Below are 17,147 nucleotides of genomic sequence, written 5' to 3'. Positions count from 1 at the left end.
GATGTTGGGAGAAAAATAGAAGGCTTGCAAACATGCATGAGCCAATCGTATGTGGTTTGCTATGTTGATTCTTTAAAAATTTTAAATATTTTTAAAAATTTCTTAATTACTCTCTTACGTAGTTAACTAAATTGAAAAGTCTATTCATCATTATTTTTAGCTTCATTTAACAAAAATAAAGTATATCAACATCATATGAGTGTCCATGGAAGGTTTGACACTGAGCGACAGTACCTCAGTATCAAGCAAGAACGGAGAAAAGCCCAACAACATCGAGCGAGATCCAACACCATCGAGGGAAAACTCTATAGTCTCGAGCAAGGTCCAAAAGTATCGTCCAAAGACCCTTCCAAACGAAGAAAAGCCCAACAACATCAAGCGAGCCTAGAAGCACTGATTTTAGGAATGGAAGCCTAAAAAGCGAGCCCAATGATGACATCCCTCAATCCCAATAAAACATAAGCCCTAAAAAGACCAAGTCAAGGGAGAATGAGACATCCACACACGGAGAGAGAAAATAGGAAAAATGAGGTTGAGGATACAGTTTTAGGATGATGGTTTGACCCTCACTTTTTAGGATAATAAATAGATGATCCGGTTGAAGAGAACATACCACCGATCACTTTGAAAAACCTACATGATTTCTTTCTTTAGTTTTATTTTCTCTTGCTTTGAATTTTACTTCCGTACATTTTTTGCTAGATTTTGTTATATTCAAATTCAATAATTTATTTCAGTTTATGCATTGATTTTAAGTTCCTATTTTATTCTTTAATTTTAAGCCTTAAAATTCTGATAACTCTAAATTTGAGGATAATTTTTACTTGGCAAACATGTATTTTGTGTAAAAACCATCAAAATATCTGAATGATGACATAATTTATTGATTTTTTTTGTTTGATATGATCCAATTGTCCTTAGGTGAGATTAACTAACTTTTCGGTCTAACTTAAGCAAAATTCAAGCCTAAATCACTATTTCGGAGCGAAGCAACGAAGGCAGAAAAATTCAGTAAAATTCCTAAATTGAAGCAAAGAATCTTGTCCCAATGTATTTTTGTCTCCAGGATTTTCTCTAACATGAGAGACTGATTTTGAGATGAATTTGGTACCAGGAGCACACCGAGTATCAAATGTACCATATCGTATGGCTTTGCCTGCAACTACTTAAGAAGGGATATATACGGCCGAGTAGCTCACCTTGGGGATGCCCTGTACTATTTGTACGGAATAAAGATGGGTCTCTGAGGCTTCATATTGACTATTGAGCAATCAACCAAATGATAATGAAGAACAAGTATCCACTTCCAAGGATGGAAGACTTTTCAATCAATTGGAAGGGGCACGAGTGTTTTCGAAGGTGGATTTGAGATAGGGTAATATCAGATTCGTGTGAAGGAAAGTGATATCCTAAAGACGGCTTTTCGGATACGATATAGACACTTTTGAGTTTACTGTGATGCCGTTTGGACTCATGGATGCCCAAACTATTTTTATGGATCTGATGCAAAGAGTTTTTGGGCAGTGGCTGAATAAGTTTGTGATCGTGTTTATCAATGAAGTCTTGATATATTTGAAGGATCTTGATGTACATGTCCGATACTTGGGAATGATAGAAGTTTCGAGCAAAGAAACTATACACAAAATTGTCGAAATATGAGTTCTGGTTCTCACGTGTGCACTTCTTTCGACCCGTTGTATCTGCTGAAGGGGTCACCATGGATGCCTTTTAGGTCGAGATGTTATCAAGTTGAAAGGTAGCGTGCAACATAGGGGAAATGATGTGCTTTTTGAGTTTAGTAGTTTACTATCGATGATCATTAAGGACTTTGCAAACATAGCTCGACCATTGAAAAATTTGATGAAGAAAATAGTCAAGATCGAGTGGAATGATAAATGTGTGGCAGTATTCTCATAATTGAAGCCGCAATTGACTTCTGCATTTGTGTTGGCATTGCCCGAGGATGGAAAAGATTACAAAATTTACAACGATGTCTCACTCAAAGGTTTAGGTTATGTTCTGATGCATAATGGTCCCGTTATCGCTTATGCTTTATGACAATTAAAACCATATGTGGAGAGATATCCGACTCATGATTTGGAAATGACAGCCGTTGTGCATGCTTTGAAGATCTGGAGGCATTATGTTTTGGGAAGTAAATGCCGGATCTTCACTAACCATAAGAGCTTAAAATGTAGAAGGACTTAAACCTGAGATAGAGACGTTGGTTAGAATTGATTAAGGATTGTGATCTTGAGATTTTATACCATGAGGGTAAGGCAAATGTGGTAGTTGATGCTCTAAGTCGTAAGAGTTATCATGTTGGTACTCTTGTATTTTTGGACAAGTTGTGTGAGGCGATGAGTCGATTGAGATTGGAGTTAGTCACTCATGGAGTGACACAACTGATGTTAGATGCACTTTTGGCTGCACCTACCTTGTATGATGAGATTTGAGAGAGGCAAAAGATGCATCCTGAATGCTTTAAGATCATAGAATGAGTACGCAAAGGGAAGCTCAAGGAAGATAGTGGGTTTGAGTTGGCTAGAGATGTTAGCTTTTGTCTTTGAGGGAGATGATGCATACTAGACTTAGCTAAAGATTCAAAATAGAGATTGATGGATGAAGCCCATTCGCCACGTTACTCGGTTCATCCGGGGGGTGATAAGATGTACAAAGACTTGAAAAGGAAATTTTGGTGGGTTGGTATGAAAAAAGGCGTGGCTGATTACGTTTCGAAATGCCTTGTGTGTTTAAAGGTGAAGATTGAGCATCATAGACCGATGGGTCTATTATAGCCACTTGAGATCACGAGTTGGAAAATGGGCTTAATAGCGATGGATTTTGTGACTGGGTTACCAGTGAGCAAGAACCATTTTGATTCAATTTGGGTGGTTGTGGATAAATTGTTAAAGGCTACAGTGTCCATACCTGTACGGAAGGATTGATCAATGACTAAGTTAACTGAAGTGTATCTGTGCACATGGTGAAATGCTTTGGTGTGCCAATTAGTATCATTTCAGACAGAGATTCAAAGTTTATGTCCTATTTTTGGAAAGAGATGCAACGTGAATTTTGGAAAAAATTGAGTGTCAGTACTGCATTCCACCCAATGACTGATGGCCAGACGGAGAGGACCATTAAGACTTTCGAAGACATGTTGAGGGCTTGTGTGCTGGAATTTCAGACTTTGTGGGCTGATCGTCTGAGCTTGATTGAATTTTTATATAACAACAGTTATCACTCAAGCATTAAGGCTACACCTTTTGAGGTGTTGCATGGAAGATGTTGTATTGGGAAGCTCCGAGTGATATGGTGCTATTGAGAGCCGAGTTAGTAAAAGAGACCGCTTAACATATCCATGTAATCCAAGATAGGGTTCGTTTAGCTCAGAGTCGGTAGAAAAGTTACGTAAATCTAGGCCATAGGATTGAAGAATTTGAGGTTGGGGCCACATAATATTACGTGTATCTCCTGTGAAGGGTATTAAAAGATTTGGCATTTGAGGAAAGTTGAGCCTTGTTATATCGGTCCTTACACTATTGTGGAGCACATTGGGATGGGGCGTATCGATTGGAATTTCCTATTAAGTTGGCAAGATGCATGATGTGTTTCATGTATTTCTATTGAGGCGATGCATAGCTGATGAGACGAATGTGCTCCAACTTGATGACGTGAGGTTAGAGGATGACTTGAGCTACGATGAGAAACTTGTTCAGATATTGGGTTTGAGGGTGAAAAAGCTTTGACGAATAGGAATGTTCATATGGTGAAAGTGTTTTGGCATTGACATAGGGTTGAGGAAGCCACTTGAGAAGAGGAGTCATTCATGTGTGAGCGGTACCCTGAGCTTTTCAGTATGTTTGTATGATTTAATTGCGCTATATGTGAATAAACCTCCTATGTATTTAATTCGAGCCCGTAATTTTTTTGCATGTATTACATGCTTACTTTGTGATTTGATACCAAGATGATAGCTATACGAGTTTCAGTGTAATATCTGGATTTATTGATTAGTTAGTATCTGTAATTTTGAGCTTTTTTAACAAGTTGATGGATTGATGAGGCTATGAGATTGATTGGAGAACCCCGAGAGTTTAGGACGTGATTGGTAGTGGATTGTTGATTGGGAGTTCGGGTTATAGGGATGTTGTGATGATACCATTTTAGATGCCATGGTTTAAAACCCCGATTTTGAAATATATAAACTAGTATTATTACATCAAATAAATATTTTGACAATTTTAATAGTAGCAATTAATTAAGATTATGGAATAAATTATATTTCTATTTTGTATATCGATTATAATTGAAGAAATTTTAAAAGGATAAATATCCATAAGGATAAATATAAAGTATAATATATTAAAATATTATATAATAATAATAATGATGAAAATGACGATGAATGTGATATGGATGATGATAATAGTAATAGTAATAATAATAACTATAATAATAATAATAATAATAATAATAATAATAATAATAATAATAATAATATGTTTATAATTATATATATATATATATGTAAATGGAAAAAATAAACGAACATTATCTTCAGAAGAAACAACGTCAAGGGAGAAAAGAAGAAGAAAGGAAGAAAAGAAAAAAAAAAACAAGGAAAAATAAATTTAACCGTCCGATTTCAATTCCGACTTCTATACGGTGTTCCTTATTGTGAGTAGAGTTTAATTATACTTTTTAATATGAAGTTGGGTAATGATATATTAAATTAGAGATTCTTCGAAAATTCATAATTGGCTATTTAGTTATTTAATCGATGAATAACCGAGATTGGACTATTGATATGACATTAATTACATTAGCCAAGATTGAGCTATCGATATGACATCGATTATCATTTAGCAGAGATTTGGCTATCGATACGGCATTTATTATCATTTACCCTAGATTGGGCTATCGATGTGACATTGATTATCGTTTAGCCGGGATTGAGCTATCGATATGACAATGATTATTGTTTAGACGGGATTGAGCAATCGATTTGGCATTGATTATGTTAAAGCCGAGATTGGGCTATCGTTTTGAGATTGATTATGTTATATTTGTGAATTACTATGCGTTAAGATAGGATGCATGGTTAGAGTATTGCCATGACTTTTGGGTTAGTGTTGCTTGCACTTTTTGTTTACATATGTATTTTCATACTCAACTAGCATTGCAGATGATATTACTTTTTTCTCATGTAGACTTCATAGTTGGACCTTGGGTCGATGATTGGCATATCATTTGGGACATGGCCTTTCTACATGACAGCATGCACGTTTTTTACACTATTTCACAATATGACTGTTTCACTCTTTTCATCTGTTTGAGAAATACTTATAGGTGGTGGTGATGTATTTTTACATTTTGACATATATGTCATTTGTGTCAAAAAAATAAAATAAAATAAAATTAGGTGATATTTTGTGAAGCCTTAGTATTATAGCATGACTTGTTGATATACATTATTGTTATAATGTTGGTGTGTGACATACCCGCATTTCGGAGTGTTATAGTGAGGTAATGGGTTCCAACCCCTGACGCCTCCAAGTTATGCTTGCTACACATAGATTTACCTACAGTGTACTCGAATAGTAGCGGTTACTCATAGTAAATTTGTAACTACTCGAACACGTTGGTGAAAGCCTCAGTAGTCATATTCTTTTGTTTTATGCATTGTACTCGTTAATGTTCTTTAGTTGATAATGCAATTGTTGTTTTTTTAACATGTTTTTACAAAATGGGCATATATTTTCTCAACTTTAGCTTAACGACTTTTATCTTGTCACCCTCAAAGGTTTTTTGTATCAAAAACTTGATCCACAAAATGCACACCATCAATCAAGTTTTAAGGTTGAGACCGATTCTGAAATTTTGGGATTTCAATCTACAAATTGAAGGATGTGTTGGAATTTCGGAATATGGTTCAGGTATTAATCGATGAATTGAATCATAATTAACATGACCTAATCGACTATGCCATAAAGTATAGGACCCAACAATATAAGCAACAAACTTATTATTATTTTCAATAACCGTCATAATACAACATTTCAAAAGTCCATCCTCTACATATCCTTTAGCCACATACACTCCTGATTTACGCAAAACAAAATTATCACCATTCATATTAATATTAAAGCTATGTTTCATCAGGAGTGTTCCCGAGACTAGGTTCTTCGTCATCGCTGGTACATAGAGGACATTAGTCAGCGTCACGACTCTTCCAGACATCATCTTCAGAAGCACCTTTCCTCTTCCCTTAACTTCCGCAGGAACAACATTCCTTATGTACATCGTTTCCCTTCGACACGCTCGAATAAGGAGAACTAATTCCTGTCCATGCAGATATGGCGAGTTGCTCCCATGTCGAGCGACCATTCTTTCTTGTTTGATCCCACCAGATTTGTCTCAGGGACAACACATGTCAGGTCGAGTGGCTCTTCATCTTTAGTAACGATGTGTGCCTGCTTCGTCTCTTTCTTTCTTTTCGGCGCCTTGAAGTCTATCGAATGGTGTCCGACCTCTCCGTAATTAAAATAGGTGCCTTTGAAGGTACTCTTTTGCCTTTTCAACGCCATCAGATGGCTTCAGCTTCTCTTTTCCCTTGTCCGTTAGCTTCTAGTTCTTTCCTGGTTGCTCATTGTTCCTCGAGGCTGTCTTGAAACAAGAGCCTTGGCCTTTGTGCTCAACTACATTGGCCTTGCTGCTGAGTATCAGATGTCCCCTGCTTGTCAGGTTCGATCTATGCTCCTCTTCAGTCTGGAGATGATTAATTAGTCTCGCTATATCCATTTCCTTCCATTTGTGTTTCAAGTAAATTTTGAAATCACCCCAGCTAGGTGGTAATTTTCAATTATCGTCGTCACTTGGAAAGCTTCAATCAGCTCCATCCCTTCGGCCTGGATCTCATGGAAAATCAGCTGAAATGCATCAAGCTGTTTCGTAACGCTTTTTCCATTGCCCATTTTGAAATCCAGAAACTGACCGATGATAAATTTCTTTGCACCAACATCCTCGGTTATGTACTTTTTCTCTAGCGTCTACCACAGCTGCTTAGCCGTTAACGCATGCGGGTAGACACCGTACATGAAGTCGCTCAGGCCGTTCAATACATAATTTTTGCACATAAAGTCTGAATGGTTCCAAACTCTCAGAATTTGTACTTTATGTTCTTCCGAGGATCCTTCAGACACAACATGTGCATCCTCCATCAGCCAATCTGCCAGATTCAGCGTGGTCAGATAAAACAATATCTTCTGCTACCATCTTTTAAAATTCTGCCAGTGGAATTTTTCTGGCTTATCGGCTACCGCAGCAACAGGCTACCTGAAAGTTGCAGCAACAGGCTGCATTGCATGGTCCATAACAGTAACAGGCCGTATACCCTCCAAATTGTCTAGTTGTTGTCCGATAGACACAACGAGACCCTGCGCAAGTCCTACAGCCATACGTTGTGGACGAGGCATAACAACAACAGGTTGTTTCAGTCGGGCATCAACAAGATGCCGTTTCTGCAGTCCAGCAACAAGCTGGTTGGAGGTCGCAGCAGCAGGCTGCGTCCCCCTCCATTTTTTATTTTTTTATTTTTTAAAAAAGCTATATAGCAGTGGCTGCGCCCGGGTGGGCTGTCTACGTCCCCCTCCATTGCAGCCTTGAAGGCCTGTTCGCTGCCTTCGCAACCCTCCTGGCCGCCTCACGCGCTTCATGCCTGGCAGCAACGATTTCAGCGGCTTCACCGATTGTGCGGGGTGGTTGAAATAACGGAACAATAGGAGCGGGAGTGTGAGACTCACTGGAATTCACCTCCTCATTCTCATCTCTGTCAGCACCATTCTGAACGGCATCATTCAGATCGTTCAAATTTCTGTCAGGATCATTCATCGCGTCGATCATCGCTTCATCTTCAGGTACGATCTGGGCGGCAACAATTTGATTGTGGATATGGGGAATTTCGCCAGCCATCTCAGATTCCACCAACGGAAACTCGCTTCAAGATTGTTGGAATATTAATAACGAATCCGAGATGTGGCGAGAAAATCAAATCACCAAATCTGATAATGATTTCGAATATCAAATTCAGATAAATCCGAGCCTTGCGTGGGATGCGAGTTCCTTGAAGGAATTTCAACCCTCCACCGATCCCCTCCCAGAATAGAATGAATAATTTACAGAATAATATATTCCGCGAACCGAATTAAGAAACTTTTGGAATGAGAGATTTTGTAGAAAATTTGAGAGCGTTTCTTAGAAGAGAAAAATTGTTTTCGTGTGTTTTTCAAAATAAAGGAGAGGAAATATATATTTTTCATGGTTTTGGGGATTATTTTTATTAATTTTTTTGTAAAAGGGAAGAAGTCAACGTTGTACCCACTTTTGCACGTTGCAAGATAATTGCAACCGTAATGTTTAATCTGATTATTTGAATTTTTCAAATCAAATAAATTAATCAAATAAACACAAAAATTAAAATAATTGAACTTTAAGCAATTTTGGGCTTGGCTCAAACCAAGCCATGCCCAATCCAAACCCAATTTGTTATTTATTCTTGATGTGGTGCAAAACAATATATGGAAGGGTGATAATTATGTGTTTGCCATATGGGACAATTCACCCTTCTATCACTTCTTCCTCGTTCACCTACACTAACACATGTTCTCTATCAATTGGTTTTATATGTTCCTATTTTCAAGAGATGGATAATTCATATTTCCTCTACGTTGTGTGTTTATCCCATCAATGTTGTACTAAATGAAAATTAGTATGAAATGTAGCATTTTTATAAACACAAATATTGAATTGAATAATAAACAATAGAAAAAAAAAATACAAACGATATCATATCAATATTATTTTCTTTAATTATATTATTATATTTTTATTTGATTATTTGTTTAATTGAAAAAATTATTGAAAATTTACACTTACGATGATCAATTTTCCTTATAACATTTATTAAAAGTGATCTATATTTCATATACATGCATATGTATATGAATCATTTGATATTTTCCATTTTTGTATGCTTGTTTTTAATATTTTTAACATATTTGTCATGATTTTTTTTTCGAGAATATGTAAAATAAAATTTATTGCTACAAACATAAAATGATAAGGGATGAATAAGAGTATAATAAAAATGGATACGCTATTTAGTGTTTAAGAAATTTTCTTTCGATATAAATATCATTTTACGGTTACTTGGAGCGACTACTTTAGAATAGACTACACCATTTTATGAAACTCCACACTTTTTTATATTGATTTCTTAATTTCATTGTTTCTTAGTTTCGATGAAGCAATACTACTTTTATATAACCCATTTTATATACTTACACGTTTAAGAAGTAAATTATTTATAAATTTAAAGATTGTTTCAAGCATAGATCCGTGTGTGTTCGTTTGGAGGATTTGTAGAAATTTTAACTATTCATCCAATTTTTTTTCCCCAAAAATATCAAATCAAACACTTATTTTTATTTTTTTATATTATACTAAAAATCAATTTTACATTCAAAACATCACATCAATACATATTTATATCACATCAACAACAATTTCAATTCAAATTTTTTACTATTCAAAAATCCCAACTAAAAATTCAAACTCTCAAATAAATATTGAAAATTTTTCTTTTGCGGCACTTATAGACTCTTATTTTACGTTAATTTTTTTATAATTTATAATTTTCTTAAAAGTCCTTTTCATTTACCAGTGATTTTTAAGTTCTGTATAACATATTTTAAATCTTTGAAGGTAAAAAAGTTGTTCAGACTGATACTTGAAATATATATATATATATATATATATATGTTGTACCTTATATTGGTTTTGCAATATATATTTTAGTACCGATTTCAACACCATATATATCTATATATAAAAACATTTATTCTACTACTATTACTTCTTCTACTAATAACAACAACAAGAAGGACAACGCAATAACTACAACAAGGACAAGACATTGATGATTAAATTTTGTTTTACTTTTTTTTTTATTTATGAAAATTAAACAAGTTGTTAGTTATTACTTTTCTAAGGGAAATGAATGGTAGATTTAATCTTCTAAAAAATGAAACCAGGAACCCCACACTATCACACCTTATCACTTATTACTAACTCCATGAGATCTTATGTCAAATATTAGGAAAAGAGTAGTATCCAAAATTTATTAACTATATGTCTAATAACATTGGTTACTTACATGATAAATCTTGCATAACTAAAAAGTGGAATTACGATATCAATTCACTTTTCCTACAAACAAAATAGTAATCAAAAAACAAATTTTACATGAATAAAAAGTGGAATTAGGACATCAATTCACTTTTCCTAATTACAAAAGTAATAAATAAATAAATTTTACATAAATAAAAACTGGAATTATGACATCAATATGCTTTTCCTTCAAAAATAAAGTAATCAGAAAAGTTTAAACTAGTATAAATATTAGGAAATCCATTGATGAAAATATACACACAGTTTTACTAAACATATTTCTTTTGTTTTCTAACATATTTTCTAAGCTCTTACAAACCTACCTTCTTATTCATTTTCGACACTATGAGCAGTCCTCGAGATCAAGCTGAATCTTCATCCCGTCGAAAGCTTGGCCGTCGCAAGATCCCTATGCAAAAGATAGAGAAGGAGAGCAACCTTCTAGTCACTTTCTCGAAGCGCAAGTCTGGAGTTTTTAAGAAAGCAAGCGAGCTATGCACTTTGACGGGTGCAGAGGCTGGCGTCGTAGTATTTTCTCCTGGTGAAAAAGCCCATTCCTTCGGACATCCAAGTATTGATTCTATTTCCAGAAAATTTCTTAACCCAGAGAATATAAGTGGAGGTGATCAATGGAGAGAGGGTCGAGATTTGGCTTGGATTCGGCAATACGAGCTCAACCATTTGGCTCGACCGGAAGCAGAGATAGCTGCAGAGAAAGCACAGGGCGAACAATTGCTGAAGATGAGGGAGAATATGATACCATCAGGTATGGAGGGGCACAGTTACGAGCAACTCAATTGGTTGAGAGGAGCTGTGACCACCTTTGGGAGTGACATGGAATCCTGGGTGAAGAATATGACTAGTGGAATGCCTGTTGCCACTCGGCCGGCACCCAATGTTGGTATGGATCATCCGCATGGAGTGGGGTCAAGCTCAATGATGCCATATGATCAACGCTTGAGGCCGAGTGGAAGTGGCGGCAACAACAATGACAATGGCGGGGGACTATGAAGATGGTTGGTAATTGTGTGAGACTGATGCTCGAAATAATTTGATGGATGATTGTTAGAAGTTAAAATGAATTGAATGTTATTTTACCTTTATTGTAAGAATAATATGTTTTTCGTGTTGTTTAATAATAATAAAAATGTTTATGTTTTTCGTGTTGTTTAATAATAATAAAAATGTGTGTGTTTATTTGTATATTTTGTTTCATATTGCCATTTATAATATATTTTTTTTAGAGAAATTATCATATTTGATACTTAATTATATTTTAAGTTATTATGTTTGCTTTTTATTTTGTGGTCAAGATATTGTGGGTTGGGTGAAATTTATAATTGTTCTCGCAAATTTCATGGCCCATGGGCCTATTGAAAACATGATCAAAATGGGTTGGAAGAGTTGGGAATTGAGATCGAATGTACAGAAATTGGTAATTTAAAAATAAATTATTGGATGAAAGTAAAGATTCGATAATGTATCTAATAAAATTCAAAACAAAAACAGAAAATAAAGCAAAAATAAATTGCAGGGACGGGAACTGGATGAATCCTTCTAGATCTATAGGGGTTTATGTATCTTTCTCCCCCTCCTTTTTGTTTTGCATGCCTCTATTCACTATGCATAATTTTAACTATTTGAACAATGATCCAAATTGCATGTTTCAATGATTCTAAATTGGTATGTATATTTTTGGAGTGAATAGTTAGATTGGACTTCACTATCTTCATTTTGGGTTTCCGACATCTCGGTATATTTCAGCCTCTAAATTGATTTTTTGGGCAATAACAAATACCTATAATATTAAAATTTTCTATATATAAAAAAATCAATATAGAATTATTTTTAAATTCAAAAAAAAATTATTTGCTTGCTTAATTTATCGGTAACAACTGCATATAGGATCAGGTGTCTCTTTGAAAGAAAATAATCGTATGTGTTTGTGTCTTTTTGCAATTATTTTAATATTTACTCTCAAATATGGTCATAGATGTCATTTAGCGGCTCGAAATCGAATTTCACGGGGCGGGAAAATCTTGACCTACGGTAACGATGTCCTTAATGCAAGTGTGGTGCTGTTGAGGAAATCCATGTTGTCGCTCCAACAAAGAAAACACAAGAAAATTTATTTTGCAATTGCCGTGTTGGAGCATGTGATTTCTTGTTTTAAGTAGTTGGTTATGCGTTCAATGGTTCGTCTCCTGTCGTCTTGTGTTACCTTACCTTGCCTTGTCTGTTTAATAATAGCAGTGGTGTAGTAGCAACAGTGCAGCCTAGTTTCTGTTAGCAGCAGTGGTGTAGCAGTAGTAATGCAAAAACTATAATGCACTTTAATGTTTTGTAATATAATTATTTGTGATGGTCCGTGTAGACTGCCTATTTATTCCGGTAATGGTCTGTGCAATATATATTCTGCAAAACCAGGAACATAGGTGTTTTGATTTTTTTATTGTAGTTTTGGTGTAGGTATGATTCTTACTATGTGAGATACAATAGGCGTTTAAGTGCAATTATAACTAAATTGATGATGTATATTTGCATAACAAACTTGACTTGTCTATTTGATAACAATGTAATGTAATAATAAGCAAAGTAGAACTGCTTCAGGCATTCTTATAACCCGTTGATAATGCACATTACTTTGAAATTGCATTATAGTAGCCAATCATTTTTACCATGCAAAGACACCAGGCAATATATGTCTACCAAAACTCACATGCCAAGTAATAGGAGTAAATAGAGCATAATAATAGGATTTTTATTTGTTGTATATTTTCCATAATCCTTGTATATTTTCCATATTTATCTCCACAAATTGTGGATCCTATTGTATTATTGTAATCCTGCTTACTCCGCCTGGTTTCTACGAGACCAGAAACTCTTGGGAGTGCTCCACGCTACCCTAGAGCAAGAAGCCATGGCCGAAGTCCTTGACTTCAACTCGTTCCACTCTGCATGGCTGGCCTTAGAATCGGCTTTCGCCCATGCTTCCACTTCCCACACAAATCAACTCCGGGAAGAGCTTTTGTCTCTTCGTCGTGAGGGTCAGTCCGTTGCAGAGTATGGGCGCCGTTTTAAATCACTTTGTGACCAGCTTTCCGCCATCCAAAAACCGGTTGACGAACATGACAAAAGCTATTAGTTCTTTCGTGGGTTAGGCCATTTCTTCTCTAACTTTGCAGATACCAGTCCATGCATCCCGTGCATCCTTTTTGTGACCTACTGCATCAAGCTGTGCAGTTTGACATGTTAACCAGGTATATGGAGGGCTTTGCTCCTACTCAGGTCGTCTTTGTTGCTGCAAGTTCCAATGTTGATGCAGATTGGAATTCTGGGCAGAACCGGTCGCGTGGGGTGGCTTTGCGGGTTCTCAACGTCGGGGTGGTGGCTGTGGTGGTCGCCGGTAGTATACGCCTCGCTGTCAGTTGTGCCGAGTGGAGCACTACGCTGATAAGTGCCCCCGCTTCTTGCAACTACAGACTCAAGTTCACCAGCCCCCATCCATTTTTTCCTCTTCAGCAGACTTGGCTCAAGCATTCAACGCCTCATGTAATATTTCTCAACCATCTCCAGTTTCCGATTGGTTTGTTGATTCTGGCGTTTCGGCTCATATAACTCCTCATAGTGCTCAATTGGATTCATATAAGCCATACACCGGTAATGGCACTTTTACTGTGGGAAATGAAACATCTCTACCTGTTTCTCGTGTTGGTTCAATTACTATTTTGCCAGATATTAATTTGTCAGATGTTTTGGTTGTGCCGGCTATTACTAAGAATCTCTTGTCTATTAGCAAGATAACTTCAGATAATAATGTTGATGTGGTCTTCTCTGAAAAATCTTTTATTATTCAGAATCGGGTGACAAAGGAACCTCTGGCTCAGGGAAAGTGTGAAAAAGGTCTTTATGTGCTAAAGAAGGGTGGCTCGGCTTTGGTTGATGTCCTACATCCCAAAGCTAGTTTTAATTAATGGCACTTACGCCTAGGACATGTTTCCTTTGAAGTTATTTCTTTATTGAACAAATTGGGACACTTGTCTGTTACATCTTTATTGTCTCATCCTACTGTTTGTTCACCTTGCTAGTTGGCTAAGAGTAAAAAATTGCCCTTTTCTTTAAATGAAAAACGTGCTTCCTGTGTGCTTGATTTAGTGCACTGTGACTTGTGGGGACCTGCCCCTTTTACTTCTTCTTCCGGGTTTCGTTACTATGTTGTGTTTGTGGATGATTTTTCTTGATTCTCATGGATTTACCCGTTGCGTGCGAAATCAGAATTTTATGATGTTTTGATTCGGTTTCACACCTTTGTTTGCACGCAATTTTCTCATCCTTTAAAGGTGTTTCAGTCTGATGGGGGTACTGAATTTGTGAATAAACATGTTGCTGATTTTATAATTCACCATGGAATCTTTCATCGTCTTTCTTGTCCATATACTCCACAGAAAAACGGTCGAGCTGAACGAAAGCACAGACATATCACTGAAACTGGTCTTTCTATTTTGTTCCATGCTTCTGCACTTGCAACTTTATGGTTTGAGGCCTTTGCCACTGCTGTTTATATTATTAACCAGTTGCATTCAGCCATGCTAGCAAATAAATCTCCATATGAGTTGTTATTCAACTCTGCTCCGGATTATGCTATTTTTAAGCCCTTCGGGTGTCGAGTTTTCCCATTTCTTCAGGATTATGCAGTTCGTAAGTTATCTCCATGCAGTCATCCATGCATTTTTCTGGGATACAACAGTGTTCACAAGGGTTTTTGATGCTTCGATCCTGCCTCCGCACGTATCTATGTTACTCGTCATGCCCAGTTTGATGAGCAAGTTTTCCCTTTCTTTGGAGATGCCACTTCGTCTGCAACTAATTTGCCTATTTCGAGCTTCTTGGATCCGGGTGTTCCTACAACCCTTCCACAACTTGATCCACCCTCACACATATTTTCATGTCATCTTCATCCGGAGACTGATTTGCTTGATGATGGGGAAGACGTTCCTACAGCGGTTACTCCTTTAGCACCGCCGGACCCAGTTGATGCTCCCGCACTGCCGGAGCCTCAACCTGACGTTGCACCACCTTCACCGCCGGCGGCGTCTTCACCACCGATGGCGCCATCTCCACCGGCAGCTCCTTTGCCACTGCCTTTGCTTCAACACCAGATGGTAACACGAGCTCTGGAGGGTATTTTCAAACCAAAATATCCGGTTGATCTTGCGTCTATGGCTTTGCTTTCCTCTTTGGCTCTTGCTAGTGAGCCTCGGGGTTTCAAGTCTGTTGCCAAGTCTCCTCACTGGATGTCTACGATACATGAGGAAATCGACGCTTTAATGGAGAACTTAACCTGGGAGTTGGTACCGCCGCCTCCCAACACTAATATTGTGGGCTCGAAATGGGTGTTTCGAATGAAATATCGTTCGGATGGTTCTATTGAACGACATAAAGCTCGCCTGGTAGCTTAGGGGTTCACTCAGATTCCTGGTGTTTATTTTCATCACACCTTCAATCCTAGTGTCAAGGCCGCAACTGTACGCACTATAATCGCCATTGCAGTGCATCACAGTTGGTCCCTGCATCAGTTGGATGTGAAGAATGCATTCTTAAATGGAGTTCTCACCAAGCCAGTCTACATGGCTCAAACACCCGGGTTTGTTGATCCACGTTATCCGGATCATGTCTGTCGCCTCCAAAAGGCATTATATGGTCTTCGTCAAGCTCCTTTGGCTTGGTTTCAGCGGTTCAACTCCTACTTGCTGAAATTGGGTTTCCGGAAAACACAGTCCGAGTCCTCTTTATTTTGTCTTCATAAGGGTCCTTCCATTTTATATCTTCTACTTTATGTGGATGATATCATTATTACCGGAAATGATCCGGGCATGCTTCAGCGGTTTATCGCTAGAATTCATGCTGAGTTCTCCATCAAAGATCTCGGAAAATTGAGTTTTTTTCTAGGCCTTGAGATTTCTTACACATCCACCGGTCTCTTTGTGGGTCAAGCTAAATATGCTCATGAGCTAACCTATTGGATTGCAAACCAGTTTCTACTCCTTTAGCTGCCGGCGAATCCTTGGTCAGCACTGGTACTTCATTTTCTGATCCGACACTTTATCGGTCGTTGGTTGGTGCGTTACAATATCTTACTATTACACGGCTTGATCTATCCTTCGCAGTGAACTCCGTTAGTCAATTCCTTCAGTGTCCTACTGATGCACATTTTCTTGCTGTCAAATGGATTTTACGTTATAGGGAAGGAACAATTTTTTTTGGTCTGAACTTCAGTCACCATCCGGAGAAGTCAATTATGGGTTATTCGGATGTAGATTGGGCAAGATGTGTCGAAACTTGTCGGTCCACTTATGGCTACTCTATTTTTCTGGGAAGTAATCTTGTTTCTTGGAGTGCAAAGAAACAACCAACAGTGGCTCATTCAAGCTGCGAGTCTGAGTACAAAGCATTGGCTAATGCTACTTCAGAGATTGTTTGGCTCACGAACCTACTTCAGGAGTTTTGTCAATCTTATACGGGTCACCCTTTGCTTTTGTGCGATAACAAAAGTGCCATCTTTCTAAGCCAAAATCCTGTGTTGCACAAGCATGCTAAGCACATTGACATGATTGTCATGTTATTCGAAAGCTCATTTTGCACGGGAAGTTACTAACGTAGTTCATTCTTTCTGATCTTCAAGTAGCCGACATTTTCACCAAGAGTCTGCCTAGACCTGCCCTTGAACTTCTAAGATCCAAGCTTTTCGTTTGCTTGCACCCCACGCAACGCTTGACGGGGGGTAATAGGAGTAAATAGAGCATAATAATAGGATTTTTATTTGTTGTATATTTTCCATATTTATCTCCACAAATTGTGGATCCTTGTATATTTTCCATATTTATCTTGACAAATTGTGGATCCTTGTATATTTTTCA

The 17,147-nt window shown here is 37.2% G+C and overlaps 1 protein-coding gene across 1 annotated transcript; it reads left to right on the top strand.

Moving 5' to 3' along the window:
* Positions 1-10,575: 10,575 nt before the first annotated feature.
* On the top strand, positions 10,576-11,241 carry LOC127244451 (agamous-like MADS-box protein AGL62). Its single transcript, XM_051265009.1, has one exon. It carries the CDS (start codon positions 10,576-10,578, stop codon positions 11,239-11,241), a length of 666 nt encoding a protein of 221 aa, XP_051120966.1.
* Positions 11,242-17,147: the final 5,906 nt, after the last annotated feature.

Source organism: Andrographis paniculata, unplaced genomic scaffold, assembly GCF_009805555.1.
Source record: "Andrographis paniculata isolate CXL003 unplaced genomic scaffold, ASM980555v1 Contig9END, whole genome shotgun sequence".
NCBI lineage: Eukaryota > Viridiplantae > Streptophyta > Magnoliopsida > Lamiales > Acanthaceae > Andrographis > Andrographis paniculata.
The sequence above is the reverse complement of the archived record's forward strand: the minus strand, read 5'-3'. Positions and strand labels throughout refer to the sequence as shown.